Source organism: Aphidius gifuensis, linkage group LG2, assembly GCF_014905175.1.
Source record: "Aphidius gifuensis isolate YNYX2018 linkage group LG2, ASM1490517v1, whole genome shotgun sequence".
Lineage (NCBI taxonomy): Eukaryota > Metazoa > Arthropoda > Insecta > Hymenoptera > Braconidae > Aphidius > Aphidius gifuensis.
Window position 1 is genome coordinate 8,158,589 of NC_057789.1, and position 23,091 is coordinate 8,181,679.

The window sequence follows — 23,091 nt, forward strand, 5'->3', positions numbered from 1 at the left end:
ATATTAATAACGCTATTTTTTATTCCCGTGTCCTGAAATTTTTGTGGCGCCACTGATGTAAAAACCAAGTTCTTTAGTAGTATGTGTGTGCGCGGCAACACACTAGCAAACAAAGTTTATGTAGTACGCCAAAACCATGCTTGTGTTCATGTCAGTGTGCCGCGCATCTAGCAAAGTTTTAATATTTCAAAGTTATTTATTTTTTAAAATCCACGTCAGAAAAAATTCAAAATTTTTTATCGTATGTATCTTTGTAATCACTAAAATTTTGTAGTAAATGAAAGGTTTTTTAATAGACAACGAATAAGCTAAAAATCAAAATGTGAGGTTCCCCCCCTATCCTCATGTATAAAAGTTATCAACTTTGAGACTAATTATCTTAAAAGATCCACGTTAGAAAAAATTGAAAAAAATTTACCAGATAGATAATTATTTCATTTACAAAATAAGCCAAAAAAAAAAAAAAATTCAATAGAAATTCAATCTCTGGGAAGCAACCTTAAGTAATATCGATCAGCTGAATTTGAATAGCACAAATTCATTAATAGTACATGAATACCCGGGAAAAAATTAGACGATCGCCAACGATCGTTGAAGATGTCATATTTGTCCACATCTTTGTCGACCGCTATCGATATACAACAATTTACAGAAAAATAGACAAATAATTATTAACTTATGCTGGAGAATTTATCATAATTATAATATACTATACACAATATACTATATGTTTGTCTATTTTTCTGTTAATTGTTGTACATCGATAGCGATCGACGGCGATCGCCAAAGATGTGGACAAATATGACATCTTCAACGGTCGTTGGCGATCGTCTAATTTTTTCCCGGGTAAATTCATGTAATAAATTTTGGATTAATTATTTTCAAAATGATAGTCAAGGAAAAACTTAAATTTTTCATTATTAATTTTTTTTTTTCAATCATGCCACAAATTGTGCAGTATTGAAATTTTTTATTATTAATTAAATAAGTTCACTTACCGATATTAGCTCAGAATAACACAATGATATTAACTCCAAAATAACACAAAGTCAACGATTGCTGTACTAACAATGCAAGTTAAACTGCTGAAAACCGAACTCTGAGATGCAGTGGTGCTAGTGCCAGGTAGGAAAGTCATGCGTAGAAAGGGATAGAGTCCAGCTCGAATCTGATTGGGACATATTAGTATGATGGTGTCCCAAAAAGCTCAAGCTACATATGTATACCTCTATGATTATAACATAAAAATATTCCACTCCCTATACAAAATTAACGGATCATCTTAGTAGTAAAATCAACCTTCTTATCTGAGAAAAATATGATGTCTACTATCTGAATTTTTCCGTGATTACTCCGAATTTCTCCCAAATTGACCCATGCGGAGAAATGGGTGGAAAAATTTTCTCCTTGCCGTTGAAGAATTTCTCAGCATTGAATTATCTTTTCACCCGGTTGGAGAAATGGCGGACAAATCTTTCCCCCCTTTCTCCACCATTTATTCAATTTTTTTCCAATTTTTTCAACTTTCAATTTTTCCAAACGAAAATGACTAATTATTAATTGTTACATAACGCAAAGCATAATGATGTTTATTTTTGTTAATTGCTCTGCGGTAAAATTTCTTTTTTACACGTTTCTCCGCGTATTTTTATCGCGGAGTAATATTTCCGAACATTTCTCCACCCCAGTCGATTCGGAGAAAATTCGTAAAAAATTTCTCCGCGTATTCTTATCGTGGAGAAATATTTCCGAACGTTTCTTCACCCAAGTCGATTCGGAGAAAATTCGAAAAAAAATTTTGATACTTTTCTCCACTCATTTCTCCGTATGGGTCAATTTGGGAGAAGGTCGGAGTAATCGCGTAGAAATTCAGGAGAAATCGCGGAGAAATATTTTCACCAGGGATTACTTGATTATAGCATTTTTGAGTAAAATATGCCGACAGAGACGTTTTGGACAGTTAGTGTTGGTACAGATGTTAACACAATAGTAATATACCACCTATTCATGGTAAATGCATTGCTGGCCATTTAATGGCTACCATTCATCGGCCAATTCATGGCTGGCCATTAATGGCTACAATAGAAAAAAAATCAACAATGGAGCATTAAAATTAAACAAATAAATAAATATATTTGTATTTGAATAATCATCTTCAAAAAAGTCTACCAAGTCTACGAGTGAACTTAATTACTACAAGAGAACAAAAAACTTCCTTAGTGTAGGTTTAGGTATTCGGTCGAGGGTTCGCGCCCGGCGAGAGGCAGAAAAAAAAAAACATTTATTATAAAAAAAAACAGAGTTGGACTCGATAATCTATATATGCAATTGAAAAAAAAAATATTTTTTTTATTTTTATTTATAAAAATAATTGATTTCGCAAGTAATGGGCCAATCTTGGCAAATTTTAATGGGCCAATAATAGAACGGTGTAACACGCCAGGCTCGGCGTATGAGTGGCCCATTAATGGCAGAACTTTGCCATGCATCGGCTGTTGCATGGCAGTGTTGTAGTCTCCTATACACGGGTATTAGAACATATCTATTTTTATCCTAATTTAAAAGCACATTTTATCAAATATTTTATAACAATATCCAAACATTGAAATAAAAAATTTAAAACGTGTTTATATATTAACAACAATAATCAATAATTCCGGTAAATATAAAAATTCTTATATTAATGTATTTTTTCAAATAATTATAATTAAACACCAAAAGTACAAAGTTTTTAAAATATCTTTATTATTGATAAATTAATAATTATTGTATAAAAAACAATAAAAGGAACGTAAAATTAAATATAGCACTTAAATTGAAGATAAATAAATAGATCAAGGAAATGTGACAAAGCTACCAAATAGGGTGTGTAGCTCGATCTCAGTTTTGCCTGTGACGTCAGAAGCGCCCCGCAACACCCGCAATGAATTTTTGCATAAAAAGCCGAAAATGAAATTTTTTCAACTAGTTGACACACACACACCTTTGCACACCTTGTCAAACCCGGAAGCTAGTTGACATAAAAAATAATTTATCAAAAATTGACACGTTGCAAAAGCGACTTTTACTTTATATTTACACAACAATTTTTCATTAAAGAAAAAATGATTTTTTGTAATAAGCTTGACAAACTCATGATGAATTATTGTCCCACTTCTTCAAAAATTCCGTTCATTATTTTAAATTTTGTTTCGTTGGTAAGTATAAATTTTTTATAAATAAAATAGTTTTTATTTTCATGTATTTTTTATGTTTATAAACAAAAAATTATTATTCCTACATTTATAATTTATAAATTCATATATATTATTTATAAATATATATTATATTTTTATAAATATATTCATACAAGTACTATTCACTATTGAATTGAAAAAAAAATATTTTTAGTTGGTTGGAGGTTATGTAATTTGGTCTGGATTATTTCATCATTTTGTTGAATTTTTTGACACTACAAAAAAACCACCATATGTAGATGTATCCAAAGATCATTTATTTATATTTGATACTGAGTACATAATTATTGGTACAATGGTATGCGTATCGTCAATTTTTGGTTTAATAAGTGTTGCAATGAAAAGCACAAGCTGTCTCAAACTTGTAAGTATACATTACATGCTTGTATTTTAATTGGACATTATATAATATATTTTTTCAGTATGCTGCAATGAGTGTAATTGTAATTGTTGGCTCGATCGTTACAACTTCAATTGGTTTTTTAAAATTTGAAGATACTGCTTCAAAAAGTATAGAAAAACTTATTTCAGATAATTTTAATCATGATAAATATAATGAAAGGATAAGAATGGTTGATCAGTTGCAAGGGCGCGTAAATATTTTTTTTATTCAATTTTAAATTACACATTATAAATATATATGGTATTATTGTATTTAAAAAACAATTATTATTTTTTTTTTTTGATAGTTTCATTGTTGCGGTAACACTGGCCCAGAAAATTATGCTCAAGCTGAATTTCTTCCATCATCTTGTTGTTGGAATAAAAATTGTACTTTGGGAATTGTTTACGACGGATGTAACACTAAAATTCTTAAAATAGTGAATGAATACGGCCGTGTAGATTTTAAAGTTCAAATACTATTATTAATCTTCATTACTGTTTTTGCTGCATTTTTTGAGGTAAAAATTATTTTTATCAATAAATATGTTATTGATATTATTTGAAAAAAAAAAAAATGATTTTTAATTTGGAAACTTTTATTATAATATATCTTAATTATGCTTTAGTTCGTTAGGGCTGCGTTTGCAGTAGACATCGTACTTGAAAAAAAAGAGAGTAGCAACGCTGGAAACTCTGAAGAAATCTAGTGAAATGTTTTCACCATTTATCATCAAGAATAATTTGTTTTCTAAATGTATTTACGTTTTTTAATTTTATAAAATTAAAATTACCATTATAATTAAACAAATTATAACTAATGTCACAATTTAAATAATTTTTTTTTTAATTAAATTCAAAAAAAAAATAAAACAATAATTTAATAAATATCACATGGAAATTAATATAATAATTTTATTTTTTTACAGCTAGTATATTTCAATTATTTCAACTGTCTCATTATGTATCATTTTTTTTTATGTATATAAATAAATATAAATAAATAATAAGCCTATTGTGACTTCATTTAATAACCAAAATTTTTAAAATCAATGCTGATCTTGTAAACAATTTTATTAGATGTAGTTTATTTAACTTTATTTCGAGAGCTTTTAATTCATTTATTGTTGTTATTGAAGCAGTTGATACGGTATAAATACTAGTAAAAAATATGATGGAAATTTTCGACAGTCTTGTTGTTAAAAGAATGACTATGATAAAAATTATTATATTAACAAAATTCCTGTAATAATGCAAAAATTAAATACAAGTATTTGCAATAAATATAGTGAAAGAAAAGTATTATTAATAGTTGTTTTTGTTATTAGAATTATCGAGGCAAAAAATTATTTTACATTTATAATTCTTTTGATAATAATAATGCATTTTTTTTTTTTAGTTTCTATATGTTATCTTTGCATCAACATTGGCACAATCTATCGCAAAAAATCTAAGACCATTTTTTTTTTTTTTGAATCATAAATAAAAAATTGGCTCATTTTGTGGCTTTTTTTTAATAATCAAATTTTTTTAAATCAACATGTTGATATTGTAAAAAATTCCATCAGATGTAATTTATTTAAATTAATTCCAAAAGTTATTTAATATTTTTATTGATTTTTATTTTTTTATTTTTTCTTCGATAAGAATACAATTTAAAATCTATTTTCGATTTTATTTTACTTATTTCACGTTGGCACATTAGGAATACTGTTATCTAAAATAACGAATAATAATAACAAAAAAAAAAAAAAAAAATATTAATATATAATTATCTTGGACTAGCGATCATTTTTTTTTTTTTTTTTCAAAGTTTTTTGTGACGCCCTGGGCTCTTATCAAACTATTAAAAAATATCAAAAGCCGAAAATAAAATTTGTTCAACAAGACAGTCACACCTTGTCCAACTTGGAAGCTAGTTTACATAAAAAAAAAATAATTTATCAAAAATTGACACGTTGCACAAGCGACCTTTATTCGTTTTACACAAACAATTTCTCATTTAAAAAATATATTTTTTAATAAATTCAACAAACTCAAAATGAGTCGGGGGAACAATCGGCGACATGTCGATCCAAGTCGTTTGACAATTTTATTATTTATTTTCAATTTAATTTCGTTGGTAAGTAATTATTTTTTTATAAATAAAATAATTTTTATTTTCATGAATTTTTTATATACATATCTAAAAACAAAAAATAATTATTTATTTTTATTCTTTGATGTACCATCACTATTAAATTAAAAAAAAAAAAATTATTATTCATTTTTTAGGTGTTTGGAATTTTTGTAATTTGGATCGGAGTATATGATTATTCGTTTAAATCATATCTAACTATTAACACGATTGAATTTGAGCTGATGAAATCAGACAAAGATGATTTATTTATATTTCGTACTGAGACCATAGTTATTGGTACAATTATATGCCTAATTTCAATTTTTGGTTTGATAAGTGCTGCAACGAGAAACACTTTATGTCTCAAACTTGTAAGTACATATATTAAAAATATTTATATACATATATTTTAATTGAATATTGTGATATATTCTTTTCAGTATGCTGCAATAAATGTGATGATACTTGGTGACTTGATCATCACAAGTTCAATTGGTTTTTCCGGATTTGAAGGTGCTGCTGAAAAATTGATGGAAAAATTTCTTGCAATTAATTTTAATGGTGATAAATACAATGAAAGAAAAATACTTATCGATGATATTCAGAGTCAGGTGAGTATTTTTTATATTCGATTGTAATTTCTACATTATAATTATATGGTATCAATAAACATTTTTTTTTTTCGATAGCTTAATTGTTGCGGTAACACAGGCATAGAAAATTATGCTCAAGCTAAAATTCTTCCATCAACTTGTTGTTTGGATGGCCACTGTAGTCCGGAAAATATTTACGACGGATGCAATACTAAAATTCCTGAATTAGTGAATATATACAGAATGAGGATTTTTGATTTTGATGTTGAAAAAAAATTGTTTATTGTTATTTCTGTTATTGCTGGAGTTATCGAGGTGAAAATTATTTTAATATTAGAAAAAAATTATTTTTAGTTTTGAAATTTTTATAATAATATATTTTAATTATGTTTTAGTTACTTGGAGGCATACTTGCACTAAGCATCGTATATTATACAAAGGAAAAATATTATCTACATGAAAAAATAGAGAGTAGTTACAGAAGATAAAGTCTGGAAAAATCTGTAGAAAAATTATCACCATCACCAGGAATAATTTGTTTTCTAAATGCATTTACATTTTTTAAATTTATAAATTAAAAATTACCATTATAATTAAAGTCACAATAATTGTTTTTTTAATTTTTTTAGTTAAATTAAAATATAAAACAGTAATTTGATATATGATTCACATAGAAATTAAGAATAATTAGATTCATTTACAGCTATAGTATATAATTTAACTATGTCAATTGTCTTATTATGTTTATTATTTTTTTTTCAATGATAAAAAACGAATCAGCCTAATTTTGGCTTTTTTTAATAAATAAATTTTTTAAAAACTAATGTGAATATGTTGAAAATTCAATCAGATGTAATTTATTTAAATTTATTCTAATTTTTAATTTGTTTATTAATTAATATTATTTTTTTATTTGTTATTATTGTAGCAGTTTGTACGGTACAAGTAAGAAAAATAATAGAAATTGTTGTTAGTTTTTATATGTTATCTTTGCATCAACATTGGCACAATCTATTGCAAAAAATTGACAAAGATCTTATATGTTGCTTGAAATAATTACATGATTATTTTCTAAATGCAAATATTTTTTTTTTAATAAAAATTATAATATTTAACAAGTAATGATGTAATAAAATTATAAATAAAATAAAAATTAAAATGAAAGTACACACTGTTTTAAAATTACAATTTAGATAATATTGAATATAAAAATCTATTGTGGTTTATATGAATTCTTGATTTTAAAAAATCTAATCATCTGGTATTCTTTACCTTTTTTTCGTAGGGATATATTTTACTCATATAATTTAAGATCTTTTTTTAATTTTATTTTATTCATGTCCTGTTGGCACATTAAGAATACTGTATTATCAGTAAAAAAAGAAAATATATATATTTATCTTGAACTAGCGATGAATCGTATTTTATTTTTTTGTAAAGTTCTTCATGACGCTGTTGCTGCTGAAAAATTAATAATAATTTAATATAAATTACACGAAAATACGATATAATTTATTTAAATTAATTCCAAAAGTTATTTAATTTTTTCATTGATTTATATTATTTTTTTATTTTTTCTTCGATAAGAATACAATATTTAAAATCTATTTTCGATTCTATTTTATTTATTCCACGTTGACACATTAAGAATACTGTTATCTAAAATAAAAAATAATAATAACAAAAAAATAAAAAAAATAGTATATAATTATCTTAGACTAGCGATGATGACTAGCATGGTTTTTTTTTTTTTTTTTTTTTTTTTTCAAAGTTCTTTGTAACGCACTGAGCTCTTATCAAACTACTAAAAAATATCAAAACCCAAAATGAAATTTGTCCAACAAGACAGTCACACCTTGTCCAACTTGGAAGCTTGTTCACATAAAAAATAATTTATCAAACTTGACACGTTGCAAAAGCGACTTTTACTCATTTTACACAAACAGTTTTCCATTTGAAAAATTTTATTTTTTAATAAATTAAACAAACTCAAAATGATCACCCGGATTTGTTTGACACGTTCATTAAACGTAATCAATATGATTTCCTTTGTAAGTATTTATTTTTTTTATATAAAATAATTTTTATTTTCATGTATTTTTTATATTTATAAACAAAAAATTATCATTTATTTATTATTTCATCCGATAAGTACTACTATTGAATTAAAAGAAGAATATTCTTTTTTTTTTTTTTAGTCGATTGGAGCTCGTGCAGTTTTGGAAGGAATATATCGATTATTCGCCATTGATTCAAGCTTCGCTGATAAATCATCTACATTTTTTACTCCGTACGTAATTATTGGTCCAATGATATTCGTAGTGACAATTTTTTATGTGTTGAGTGATGCACCAGAAGACCCTTACTGTCTTAAACTTGTGAGTATATGTACATTAAAAATATTTATAATTTATAAAGGCTTATATTTTAATTGAATATTATAATATATTTTTTCAGTATGCTTTAATGAATGGGACGATATTTCTTTGCTTGATCAACTCATGTTCAATTTTTTTTCTAAGATCAAAAAGTGGTCTTTTAAAATTTGATGCATTATTCGTCGTTTCAGTTGGAGTTCTCGAGGTAAAAATTATTATTATAATAAATATGTATATCTATTATTTAAAAAAAAATTATTTTTAGTTTCAAAATTTTTATAATATAATATATTTTAATTATGTTTTAGTTACTTGAGGTCATGCTTGCATTAAGGATCAAATTTTTAAGCGAATGAAAAATATTACAAGAAAAAATTGAAAGTAGTTACACAAAAAACTCTCAAGGAAAAATCTGATGAAATATTATCACCATCAACAAGGATAATTTGTTTTCTTAATGAATTTACATTTTTTGAATTTATAAAATTAAAATTAACATTGGAATTAAAGTCACAATTAAATTAATAATTGTTTTTTTGAAATTTTTTTTAATTAAATTGAAAAAATAAAACAATAATTTAATATAAGTATATTTCACATGGAAATTAATAATAATTTAATTTATTTACAGCTATTTTATTTCAATTATTGCCCCATTATATCATTATTATTATTTTTTCAAATTATAAATAAATAATCAATGTGTGACTTTTTTCAATAAACCAATTTTTAAAAATTAATGTTGATATTGTAAATAATTCAATCAGTTGTGATTTACTAATAAATTTATTCCAAAATTTTTGTAATTTATTTAACAATTAATATTGCTTTTTTTTTATTTATTATTAATAAAGCAGTTGATACGGTATAATTACCAGTAAAAAATACTGATTTTACGGTCTTTTATCTCAGCCGATCTCAGCGCTTTGATAAGTACCCACTGTGTTTTATTTTATTTTTTTAGTCTATTTCAATTATTTCAATTGTCCCATTACATTATTTTTTTTAATCAATGACTAAAAAATTAGCTTTTATTATACCTTTTTTTAATAAACAAATTTTTTTAAATCGACATGTTGATATTGTAAAAAAATGCATCAGATGTAATTTATTTAAATTAATTTCACAAGTTATTCAACTTTTTCATTGATTTATAATATTTTTTTATTTTTTCTTCGATAAGAATACAATATCTAAAATCTATTTTATACTGTATCTAAAATAAAAAATAATAATAACAAAAAAATAAAAAAAAAAATATATAATTATCTTAGACTAGCGATGATTCGTGGTTTTTTTTTTTTTTTTTTCAAAGTTCTTTGTGACGCACTGGGCTCTTATCAAACTATTGAAAAATATCAAAAGCCGAAAATAAAATTTGTCCAACAAGCCAGTCACACCTTGTCCAACTCGGAAGCTAGTTTACATAAATAGTTTACATAAAAAAAAAATTTATCAAAAATTGACACGTGTAAAAGCGATTTTTCATTTAAAAAAATTTATTTTTTGATAAATTTAACGAACTTAAAATGAGTTGTTTAACCATTTTTTTATTTATTTTCAATTTAATTTCGTTGGTAAGTAATTATTTTTTTATAAATAAAATAGATTTTATTTTCATGAATTTTTTATATATCTATAAACAAAAAATAATTATTTACTTATTATTCTTTGATGTACTTCTTTACTCTTGAATTAAAAAAAAAAATTATTGACTTTTTAGCTGTTGGGAGTTTCTGTAACTTGGTTCGGAGTATATGTATTATCGTTTAAATCATATCTAACCATTGACATGATTAAATATGAGATGCTGAATTCAGACAAAGATGATTTATTTATATTTCGTACTGAGACCATAGTTATTGGTACAATTATATGCCTAGTCTCAATTTTCGGTTTGATAAGTGCTGCAACAAAAAGCACTTTTTGTCTCAAACTTGTAAGTATATATTAAAAATATTTATATACATATATTTTAATTGAATATTGTGATATATTTTTTTCAGTATGCTGCAATAAATGTGATGATACTTGGTGGCTTGATCATCACAAGTTTAATTGGTTTTTCCGGATTTGAAGGTGCTGCTGAAAAATTGATGGAAAAATTTATTGCAATTAATTTTAATAGTGATAAATACAAAGAAAGAAAAATACTTATCAATGAGATTCAGAGTCGGGTAAGTATTTTTTATATTCGATTGTAATTTATACATTATAATTATATGGTATCAATAAACATTTTTTTTTTTTCGATAGCTCCACTGCTGCGGTAACACAGGCATAGAAAGTTATGCTCAAGATAAAATTCTTCCATCAACTTGTTGTTTGGATGACTTCTGTATTCCGGAAAATATTTACGACGGATGCAATACTAAAATTCCTGAATTAGTGAATATGTACGGAAAGAACTTTTTTGAGGATCAAAAAAAAGTTTTTATTGTACCTGTTGTTGTTGCTGGATTTATCAATGTAAAAATTATTTTTATTAATTAATATGAATATCTATTATTTAGAAAAAAAATATTTTTAGTTTTAAAATTTTTATAATAATATATTTTAATAAATTATGTTTTAGTTACTTGGGGCCATGCATTCATTAAGCATCGTATATTTTGACAAATGAAAAATATTACAAGAAAAAATAAAGAGTAGTTACACAAGATTAACTCTGAAAAAATCTGGAGAAATATTATCACAACCATCAGGGATAATTTGATTTCCCATTTACATTTTACAAATTTATAAAATCAAAATTAACATTATAAAAAAAAAAAAAACATATTATAATTAAAGTCGCAATTAAAATAATTTTTTTCATTAAATTAAAAAAATGGATTAATAACTTAATATATATTTCACAGGGAAATTACTAATAATTTGATTTATTTACAGCTAGTATAATTCAATTATGTCAATTGTCTAATTATGTTTATTGTTTTTTTTTTTTTATTATAAATAAAAAATCAGCCTATTGTGGCTTCTTTTAATAAACAAGTTGTTTAAAACTAATGGTGGATATTGTAAAAATTCAATCAGATGTAATTTATTCAAATTTATTCCGAAAATTTTAAATTTGTTTGTGATGCTGTTGCTGCTGAAAAATTAATAATAATTTAAATATATTACGCGGAAATTAATATCATAATTTCATTTATTTACAGCGAGTATATTTCAATTATTTCAATTGTCTCATTACATTATTTTTTTTTTTTAATCATGACTAAAAAATTAGCTTTTACTGTGACTTTTTTTAATAAACATTTTTTTTTAAATCAACATGTTAATATTGTGAAAATTTCATCAGATGTTTTTTTTTTTTTCAAAGTTCTTTGGGTCGTACTGGGCTCTTATCAAACTATTAAAAAATATCAAAGTCGAAAATAAAATTTGTCCAACAAGACAGTCACACCTTGTCCAACTTGGAAGCTAGTTTACATAAATAATTTTCATAAAAAATAATTTACCAAAAATTGACACATTGCAAAAGCAGCTTTTACTTGTTTTACACAAAAATTTTTCATTTAACAAAATTAATTTTTCGATAAATTTAACAAACTTAAAATGAGTTGTTTGAGAATTTTATTATTTATTCTCAATTTAATTTTATTGGTGAGTATTTATTATCATACAAATAAAATAATTTTTATTTTTATGAATTTTTTATATATACAGGCTGCCCTGTAAGTGCCGCACGTGTATATACGACGAATAATTTGCGACGCTCAATCCTGAATGGTCAACTTATAACGTTAATAACTCAAGCACAAAGCGTCGTAGATTAAAAATTCGATAAAATTTTTGTCCTAAAATTTCACGAGCTATCGGCACTTACGGTGTGGCACTTACGGGGCACCCTGTATATATTTTTGGAGTTTACGTTATAAACAAAAAGAAATTTTTTTATTTATTATACATTCATATACTATACTCATAATATAGTATATGAATGTATAATAATTAAATATATATGTATATTGAATTAAAAAAAACTTATTCATTCACTCATATAGTTTTTTGGAGCTTGTGTAATTACTAATTATGAATGCAACTTATTTAAAAATTCAGCTGAGTTATTTATTGATAATAATGATCCCGATTTAGAGATTAATTCAGTCAAATAAAGTTATTTATGTATAATTTGTACTGAGACCATACTTATTGGTACATCTATATGTTATTGGGTTACCATATAGCATGCCGAATCTCATATCAGGATATTTTGCCTAGCACCCCCCTTCCCCTCTTCTCCCGTAATTATAAGCTGTAAAAAATTAATTGATGAGATTGAAATAAGGAGAGAACTTTTTTTTTGGTGTACGTGGAATAACTACTTGAGCTTTTTTCGAAAAAGTCTAACCTGGAGAAAAACGGAGACAGATGGATTCTTGACTCGGAGAAATTTTTCCGAACATTTTTTCACCCAAGTCTTTTGGAGAAACGGCCGAAGAAAATTTTTCCTCGTCAAAGATATATATACTATAAAATCCCTGAAATTGAATATAATTATTTACAATAAATATAATAAAAAAAAAGTATTATTAACAGTTACTATTGTTATTGGAATATTAAGATTAGTTTTACATTTAAAATTCTTCATACAATAAAAATGATTTCTTTTTATTCAGTTACTATCTAGCTGTTGCATTGGCATTAAAATTGGCACAATCTATCGCAAAAAATCGAAAAAGATCTTATATTGCTTAAAACCGCCTGATTATTTTCTAAATGAAAATAGATTTTTTTTTCAATAAAAAATGTAATATTTGATTGTAAAATGACAATTAATGATGTCACACAAATATAAAATAAAATAAAAATCTACTGCAATGAATGTAATGATAATTGTTAGCTTGATCATTACAACTTTAATTGGTTTTTCAAGATTTATGCTCAAGCTGAATTTTTTCCATCATCCTGTTGTCGGAATAAAATCTGTACTTTGGAATTATAATTCCTGAAAGAGTAAATATGTACAGGTGGATGTTTGAATATCAAATACGAGTATATTTAAATGCTGTTATAGCTGGAGTTATCGAGGTAAAAATTATTTTATTAATAAATACATATGTCTTTTGTTTAAAAATTATTAGTTTTAAATTTTTATAATAATATATTTTAATTATGTTTTAGTTACTTGGGGGCATGCTTGCATTAAGCATCGTATATTTTAGCAAATGAAAAATATTACAAGAAAAAATAGAGAGTAGTTACACAAGATAAAGTCTGGAAAAATCTGGAGAAAAATTATCACCGTCACCAGGAATAATTTGTTTTCTAAATGCATTTACATTTTTTAAATTTATAAATTAAAAATTACCATTATAATTAAAGTCACAATAATTGTTTTTTTAATTTTTTTAGTTAAATCAAAATATAAAACAGTAATTTAATATATGATTCACATGGGAATTAAGAATAATTAGATTCATTTACAGCTAGTATAATTTAACTATGTCAATTGTCTTGTTATGTTTATTATTTTTTTTTCATTAAAATTATAAAAAACGAATCAGCCTAATTTTTGCTTTTTTTAATAAACAAATTTTTTAAAAACTAATGTGAATATGTTGAAAATTCAATCAGATGTCATTTATTTAAATTTTTTCCAATTTTTAATTTGTTTAGTAATTAATATTATTTTTTTATTTGTTATTATTGAAGCAGTTTGTACGGTACAAGTAAAAAAAATGATAGAAATTGTTGTTCAAAGGATGACTCTGATGAAAATAATATTACAAAATGGGTTGTATTATTAAAATCCCTGAAATGATGCAAGAATTAAATATAATTATTTACAATAAATACAGTGATAATTTATATTATTTTTTTATTTTTCCTTCTATAAGAATAAAATTTAAAATCAATTTTCGATATTTAATGTCACGTTGGGACCTTCAAAATATTTTTATTAATAAATATGTATATCTGTTATTTAAAAAAAAATTATTTTTAATTTTATAATTTTTATTATAATATATTTTTAATATTTTTTAGTTATTTGGGGGCTTGCTTGCATTAAGCATCGTAGATTTCAACAAATCAAAAATATTACATGAAAAAATTGAGAGTAGTTACGCTGGAAACTCTGGAAGAATCTGGTGAAATGTTATCACCATTGATCATCAAGAATAATTTGTTAATGTATTTACATTTTTCAAATTTATAAAATAAAAATTAACATCATAGTTAAAATCACAATTGAAATAATTGCTTTTTCAATTTTTTTAAAATTAAATTCAAAAAATAAAACATCAATTTAATATATATTACATGGAAATTAATAAACAATAAATAATAATCCCATTTAATAATTCCACACATGTTTTGTTCTGAATAACGCTCTTCAATAATCTCACTATGCATTTTTGTTTTGGTTGAATAAAGTTATCTATAATTCACAAAAGTAACATAAGTCATAAGTTTACAAATTGTGGTGTTTAAGTACATACCGGGTGTTTAAGCACCACTTGCCAAACCATTTTTAGAAAAAACAAGAATATCAGCATTCTAAATAAGATTAGAAATAAAAAAATAAACAAATTTATTAAACTGTTTTAATAAAATGACAAGAAAAAGTTTATAATTATTTAATCAATTATAATTAATTGGTCGAAAAAAAAATACAAAAATAATAAATTCAACAGTTAATATAACAAATTTTAAAATATCAGCATTATTGAAGTATTTAAAAATAATAAATTGAAATGAGAAGTATAATAGTAAAAAATACACAAGAAAATTTTATTATTTATTTATTTTACTACGAAATCAGATGAAAAACTTGCAAAAATATTTTTTTTTCTATAAAATTCGTAATTTTAATAAAAGTTATGTTAATATGAATTTAAAATCATATTGTATTTTATTTGATGAAAATTGACTGTATCAAAGTGAGCTCATTGTATAGAACATAATCTAAAATATATAAAATAAATTAAATTTAAATATAAAAAATATTTATTAGTTACAACTGCGTTTATAATTATATCAGATATATATTTTTTTAATTACCTCATAATCTTATTTTTCATACTCAATTTAGATATACAATTTAGACATTCTATTGAGAAGAAATTTTTCCCAGTGAGCTGTAAATAATTTTTTTTTTTTTTTTTGCGTCATTATCAAATAGGGAGGTCATCTCAATAATTTGACGACTATATTGCAAAAAATATGTTTCATTTATTTTTATATCATTGGTAAAAACCAGAGTTGGGGAACTTTTGTAATTTATGAATCATAGAAATATTAAATTTTTATTTTATTTTAATCTTTGTGAAGAAATAAGTAATTAAACTTTAAAATAATAATGTGATACTAAACTAAATAACGATATGTATATGACCTACTCAAGATGGTATTTTCCCAATAAAATAATCATCAATCACAAGACTTATTCGTAAAAAAGTTCAACAGAATCATGTCATGATTTATTTTCTCTTGATAAATAATTCGACTTATTGTTTTTATATCATTTCAAATTAAAAAAAAAAATTTTTTTCAATTACCTCATAATCTGATTTTAAAGAAATGTAAAATAAAAATCAATGAGTATTAGCGAATGAATGCTGTAATGTTGAGTATAAATAATTTTTTAAATTAATTATTTTATATATTATATATTACATGAATTTTATCGACGTCATATCAACAAAAAAATAATAATTGAAATAAAAATGAAAAAATCATATATAACGAAAATTAAAATTTTCAATACTCCGGTGGGTAATGTGCAATTATTAGTTACTGTAGTTTTTTTTTTTTTTCAAAGAAAATGTCATATTGTTTAGTCACAACACTACGAAATCGGAAAAAAAACAGCCACGACAAATTTTTCTATCAGAATTCTAATAACTCCGTGAGTTTTAAAGATATCGTTTTCAAAATAGTGGCGGTTTAAAGATCAAAATAAAAGGAAACTTTTAATTAGTCGGTGCAAATCGATCACGCTTACAGATAAAAAGTTATTTAATATTTAAAAAAAAAAAAGAAAAAAAAGGTTTTAACATTCTTGTCTCTGGCAACCTTTATAATTATTTGAGAAAAAATCGAAAATATACAAATTAAAGAGATTTACGACAATATACGACAGAGATTAAAAGACAATATACGCTTCTTTTGGTTCTAACACGAAGTGTCTCTGACAATTACTTAAGAAATGAGAGTGTTTTTTAATTTAGACAAATCCAATATACGTAGGTGATGCGAAGCGTCCCACCTACGTAAAAAATAATTCATTTTTTTCGATTAATTTTTTTTTTTTTTTTATAATTTTTGTAAAAGCTGTTTATAACTGGCTTCACAGCATAAAATGCAAATCATCAATTTCTTTTATATTTGTTAATAATATATATAAATAATTTATTTACATATTTTAAATGAAAAAGAATGAATAAAAAAAAAAAAAAAAAGAATACCTTATAAGTTATAACTCTTGTTCTCTTTGAAAAATAAATAAATAAAAAATAATTAAATTTTAATAATTGAAATGTATATATATATAATAATTTAATATTACGCATGAATTATTTTAAACAAATAAAACTAAACAATTATTTAAAACTTTAAATATTTTCATTAATCAAATAATTACAATAGTATGAATTATTTTTTTTCAAATTTTTTTGTGTTGTTAATAATAAAAAATGTACATAATAAATGTCATTTCAATTATATACTAATATTTAAATAGTATATATTCAACGATCGTTAGTAATTATATTAAATTAATTCTTGATGTTTATAATTATGATATATAAGTGATTCGTAGCTTTCGAATATTTATCAAATAATATAGAATGATTTGTAGATAAATTAAAAATAATGCGTAAATTGATTTATTTATTTATTTATTTTTCATCCAATTCAACAGCCTAAAACTAGTTACAGAAATGTCCCTTACAATATAATTAAGAAGAGACAAAAATATCGATGTAAACATATTCGCAGATAAAAAAACTAAACCGCATGAGGTTATCAGTATATCAACATTATTTAAAATTTCCCAAAACATAACGACACCCGCTGACTCTCGAGTTATGAAATTGTAAAAAAAAATTTAAAAAAACAACAAGCAACTGTCCTATAAATATCACGATAATTTCAAGTAAAATTATATTCACTTGCCGGCTGCTTACCAGTAACGTTCACAATATATTACGAATTTATCATAATAAATTATTATTTTAAAAAGTTATAAGTTTTTTTTTCATTTGAAAATTCATTATAATGACGTCTCCAAAATTAATAGCAAGTTTTATACTTGTACTTTTTATCGCATGCAGTCTATTTGATCATGTAAGTAGATGAATTTTTATTTATGCATTTATAAATGAATCTATATTGTTTGAAATAATTTTTTATTTTTGTATATATGTTGCACCTTTTAGAGCGTTAGTATGCCGGGTTATAGGCATGACTATGACTCTGACTCTGACTTTGATGAAGAAGAAAGTGGTATCGAAGCTAAATGTAAGTGCACAACGTTAATCTATATAATAAAAAGAAGTGGCCGGATCCTTGGAAACGCAGTTTTACCTAAACTATTGGCCCGATTTACATGAAATTTAACATAGATATTTAGATTGAGCTCGGGAGGGTTTAAGTCCACGAAAAAATCACCCCGGTTACTTTTTACGATCACCAGGAGGTCAAAATGATTTTTCCAATTATCTTCAGGGTTTTTCTTATTATTAAATATATTTTTTTAAAAAAAAGAGATTAAAAATATTGCTTTAGTTTGTAATGTTGGTTTTCGGTTCACCAGGATGTAGATATTGAATTGCTTCATCATCTTTTGGGTTTTTTTTGATCAAACAATATATTTTATCGAGAAGAAAAGAAATAAAAAAATTCATTGGTTCCTAATGTTGTCCGGTTTATCAGAATGTAGAAATTAAATTTTTTCTATACATACCTATTTCTTTTGATTTTAATTTTTTGAAGAATCAAAAATAGATATACAACCAAGTTGGGCAAAGCCGAACACGGCCGACTCGTTTTAAAAAAAAAATTTTAATTAAGTACTCATATTAATAATTACAAAATTATTTTTCAGTACAAAATGAACTTCCTGAACTAACCAATAGACAAATAATTGTACTTGAGAGACTCTCTATCTATATGGAGCAGCATATATCATCCAAAAGCACTACTCGTCGGCAATGTAAGTTTACAATGTTAATTTGAAAAATAAATTTAAATTATGTACTCATATTAATAATTACAAAATTATTTTTCAGTAAAAAATGCACTTCCTGAACTAACTAATAGACAAATATTCAAAATTTCAAGAATATTCACAAGTCAAATAAGATCTTCCTTCGAAACAACTACAAAACCTCCATCTCGACACACTAGAAAACCAACAGAATCATCCGAAGAATATTCTGATGAAGATTAAAGTAATTTTTTCTCGATTACTGGTTTCTATGTTACATATAGTTGGGTACTTTTTCATTGAGGCATTTGGTATATCTTATATTTTTAATAATAACAACAATAATAATGTATATGTTATGATCATTTAATTTATGAATATTGAATAATGTTTTTGTTAGTGCGATATAATAATATTTGAGTTAATACTGAAGCATTCTTCATATAATAAATTATTTAATTTATCTTTCAATATGTTGATGTAATTTATTTATTTATTTCATCTTAAAACTTCATAAATCCTGTATAATTAATTAATGAATTTGAAATATCTAATTAATATTTATTTTTATTTTTTTCACAGAAAAAAATTGTTAAGGTTTGTAAATTTTTATTGAGCAATTGTGGTAAAGATACAGTGTTGATTTGTCATACTTACATACATTTGAAAATTGTTTCTTTTTAAATACAAAAATACTAAAATATAGCTGTACAATTTATAAATTTTCTTAAATTTTTATTATACTTATTTGAAACAATTCAATTCAATTCCATGAAATTGATTCGATAAATAGTTAAGAAGCATAAATTTTATCAATTAATATAAATTAAAATTTTAATTTGTCAATTTATTTGGTTATATTTTTTTGAGTGTTGAATATAGAGGAATATGAAATAAAAATGTATTTACGGAAAACTTGAACTAGCAATGTGAATATTATAATCCTCAATCTGCAAATATATATATATAAATATATTGGATATTCAAAAATTATTTTCAGGTGCTTCTGTTGAACCGGATGTTTTAATCTATAAAGGCTGTAGAGTATCCCTGGTAGAAATATTTTTTAGCGTTCAACATAGTTAAGTCGAATTTAAAGTTGACCCAATGTCGGCACAAGGTCGAACTTGCCTCTTTGCCTGTTCTATAATCCTGTGAAAAAATTATTCTGCCCCTTATTATGGCGCTGAAATTGGCGTCTAAGCTAGCGTCTCGAATCTCCTGATCCAGGGATGATTCGGGTTCCAAGGCCTCAACTTAAATAAATAATTAAAAATGATATAAAATTTAATAAAATTAATTAGAAATTATTAATTAAGTATTAAAATACCCCAAAGAAGTCACAAATATAAAAAAACAACTCTCTGGAATAAGTTACATCGTATTTAAAGAGAACAAATTCAGGGGTTTTTAGCTGAATAATTTTTTTAACTATGATAGAGTTGAGGTTGAGTCGTTATTTTTCTTTTATTAAATTGTCTAGGATCTAAGCTAGTCTAGGAATAAAAATGGGAATTTTTGAAATGGTCAAAAAGGGGTAGGGGGTGAATTTTAATTGTTTTAATTTTAACTATAATGAGCTTGGGTCGTAATTTTTTTTTTATTAAATTGTCTAGGATCTAAGCTAGTTTAGGAAAAAAAATGGGAATTTTTGAAATGGTCAAAAGGGGGTAGGGGGTGGATTTTAATTGTTTTTAATTTTTTTAACTATGATAGAGTTGAGGTTGGGGCGTTTTTTTTTTTTTATTAAATTTTATAGAATCTAAGCTAGTTTAGGAAAAAAAATGGGAATTTTTGAAATGGTCAAAAGGGGTTAGGGAGTGGATTTTAATTGTTTTTTGATTGCGATAATTACGAATTTGAATTTCTTTTGTCTCTGTCTTTTGCCGCAGAGGGCGTCAGTTTCTGATATTAAAAAAAATAGAAACAATTAAAATCCACCCCCTACCCCCCTTCAACCATTTCAAAAATTCCCATTTTTTTTCCTAAACTAGCTTAGATCCTAGACAATTTAATAAAAAAAAAATTACGACCCAAGCTCAACTCTATCATAGTTAAAAAAATTAAAAACAATTAAAATCCACCCCCTACCCCCTTTTGACCATTTCAAAAATTCCCATTTTTTTTCCTGAACTAGCTTAGATCCTAGATAATTTAATAAAAAAAAAATAATGACCCAACCTCAACTCTATCATAGTTAAAAAAATTAAAAATAGTTAAAATCCACCCCCTACCCCCTTTTGACCATTTCAAAAATTCCCATTTTTTTTCCTAAACTACCTTAGATCCTAGAAAAATGATTTAAAAAAAAATTACGAGGATAGCTCTATTTTTATTAATAATTTATTATAAAAGTTAAGGGCTGGGCCCAAGAAAACCCCTATGTTCCCTGTACTTTAAATTTCTGGACGCTAGCTTAGACGCCAATTTCAGCGCCATCCCCTTATTTTTTTTCTAATTGATTTGACGAAAATAAAATTTATTTTTAAAATATCAGAAGAACAGGTAAGAGAAGAGGTGAACTAAAAATTAAATGAAATACCTCTTCGCCTGTTCCCTCGACTTTACATAGTTCTTACATCGGCAAAATGTTAAAATCGACTTTACTGCCGACTTAATAAGTCGAACCTTATGTCGACCCGACGGAGTATTACTACCAGGATTATTTACAACTACTATCTATTTCAATTATTTCAATTGTCTCATTATACATTATTTTTTTTTTATTATAAATAAATAAATCATCCTGAATTGTGACTTTTTTCAATAAACAAATTTTTAAAAACTAATGTAAATATTGTAAAAATTCAATCAGATGTAATTTATTTAAATTTGTTCCGAAAAATTTTTATAGTTTATTTATTAATTATGTTATTTATTTCTGTTTTTTTTTTTTTTTTTTATTTCTCCTTGTAAGAATATACTTAAAAATGTATTTTCAATTTTATTTTATTTATGTCACGTTGGCTCATTAAGAATACTGTTATCAGTAAAGAAAAAAAAAATATATAAAAATATATATATTTATCATGAACTAGCGATGAATCATATTTTGTTTTTTTTGAAAAGTTCTTTGTGACACACTGGGCTCTTATCAAACTATTAAAAAATATCGAAAACGAAAAATATAATTTGTCCAACAAGCCAGTCACATCTTGTCCAACTTGGAAGCTACTTTACATTAAATAATAATTTATCAAATTGACACGTTGCAAAAGCGACTTTTATTCGTTTTACACAAACAATTTCCCATTTAAAAAATATATTTTTCAATAAATTCAACAAACTCAAAATGAGTTATCCAAGTTGTTTGACAATTTTATTATTTATTTTCAATTTAATTTCGTTGGTAAGTATTAATTTGTTTATAAATAAAATAATTTTTATTTTCATGAATTTTTCATATATCTATAAACAAAAAATAATTATTTATTTATTATTCTTTGATGTATACTACTCTCTATTAAATTAAAAAAAAAAAAAATTATTATTCATTTTTTAGGTGTTTGGAATTTTTGTAATTAGAATCGGAGTATATGAATATTCGTTTGAATCATATCTAACTATTAACACGATTAAATTTGAGATGATGAATTCAGACAAAGATGATTTATTTATATTTCGTACTGAGACCATAGTTATTGGTACAATTATATGCCTAGTCTCAATTTTCGGTTTGATAAGTGCTGCAACAAAAAACACTTTTTGTCTCAAACTTGTAAGTATTTATTAAAAATATTTATATACATATATTTTAATTAAATATTGTTATATATTCTTTTCAGTATGCTGCAATAAATGTGATGATACTTTGTGGCTTGATCATCACAAGTTTCATTGGTTTTTCCGGATTTGAAGGTGCTGCTGAAAAATTGATGGAAAAATTTATCGCAATTAATTTTAATGGTGATAAATACAAAGAAAGAAAAATACTTATCAATGATATTCAGAGTCGGGTAAGTATTTTTTATATTCGATTGTAGTTTATACATTATAATTATATGGTATCAATAAACATTGTTTTTTTTTCGATAGTTCAACTGCTGTGGTAACACAGGCATAGAAAATTATGCTCAAGCTAAAATTCTTCCATCAACTTGTTGTTTAGATGGCCACTGTAGTCCGAAAAATATTTACGACGGATGCAATACTAAAATTCCTGAATTAGTGAATATGTACAGAATGAAGATTTTTGATGTTGAAAAAAAATTGTTCATTGTTATTG

The 23,091-nt window shown here is 24.4% G+C and overlaps 1 protein-coding gene across 1 annotated transcript; it reads left to right on the plus strand.

The window, feature by feature from the left end:
• Positions 1-17,847: 17,847 nt before the first annotated feature.
• On the plus strand, positions 17,848-19,165 carry LOC122848986. The gene is made up of 4 exons (XM_044147488.1): positions 17,848-18,004; positions 18,097-18,178; positions 18,765-18,872; positions 18,949-19,165. Exons 1-4 carry the CDS (start codon positions 17,936-17,938, stop codon positions 19,107-19,109), a joined length of 420 nt encoding a protein of 139 aa, XP_044003423.1. The 5' UTR covers positions 17,848-17,935; the 3' UTR covers positions 19,110-19,165.
• Positions 19,166-23,091: the final 3,926 nt, after the last annotated feature.

Bases quoted from the DNA above. Each gene is read 5' to 3' on its own strand.
- LOC122848986 (XM_044147488.1), top strand. From the start codon at position 17,936: ATGACGTCTCCAAAATTAATAGCAAGTTTTATACTTGTACTTTTTATC. The intron at 18,005-18,096 runs GTAAGTAGATGA...TGCACCTTTTAG, and splicing joins CATGCAGTCTATTTGATCAT to AGCGTTAGTATGCCGGGTTA. The intron at 18,873-18,948 runs GTAAGTTTACAA...ATTATTTTTCAG, and splicing joins AAGCACTACTCGTCGGCAAT to TAAAAAATGCACTTCCTGAA.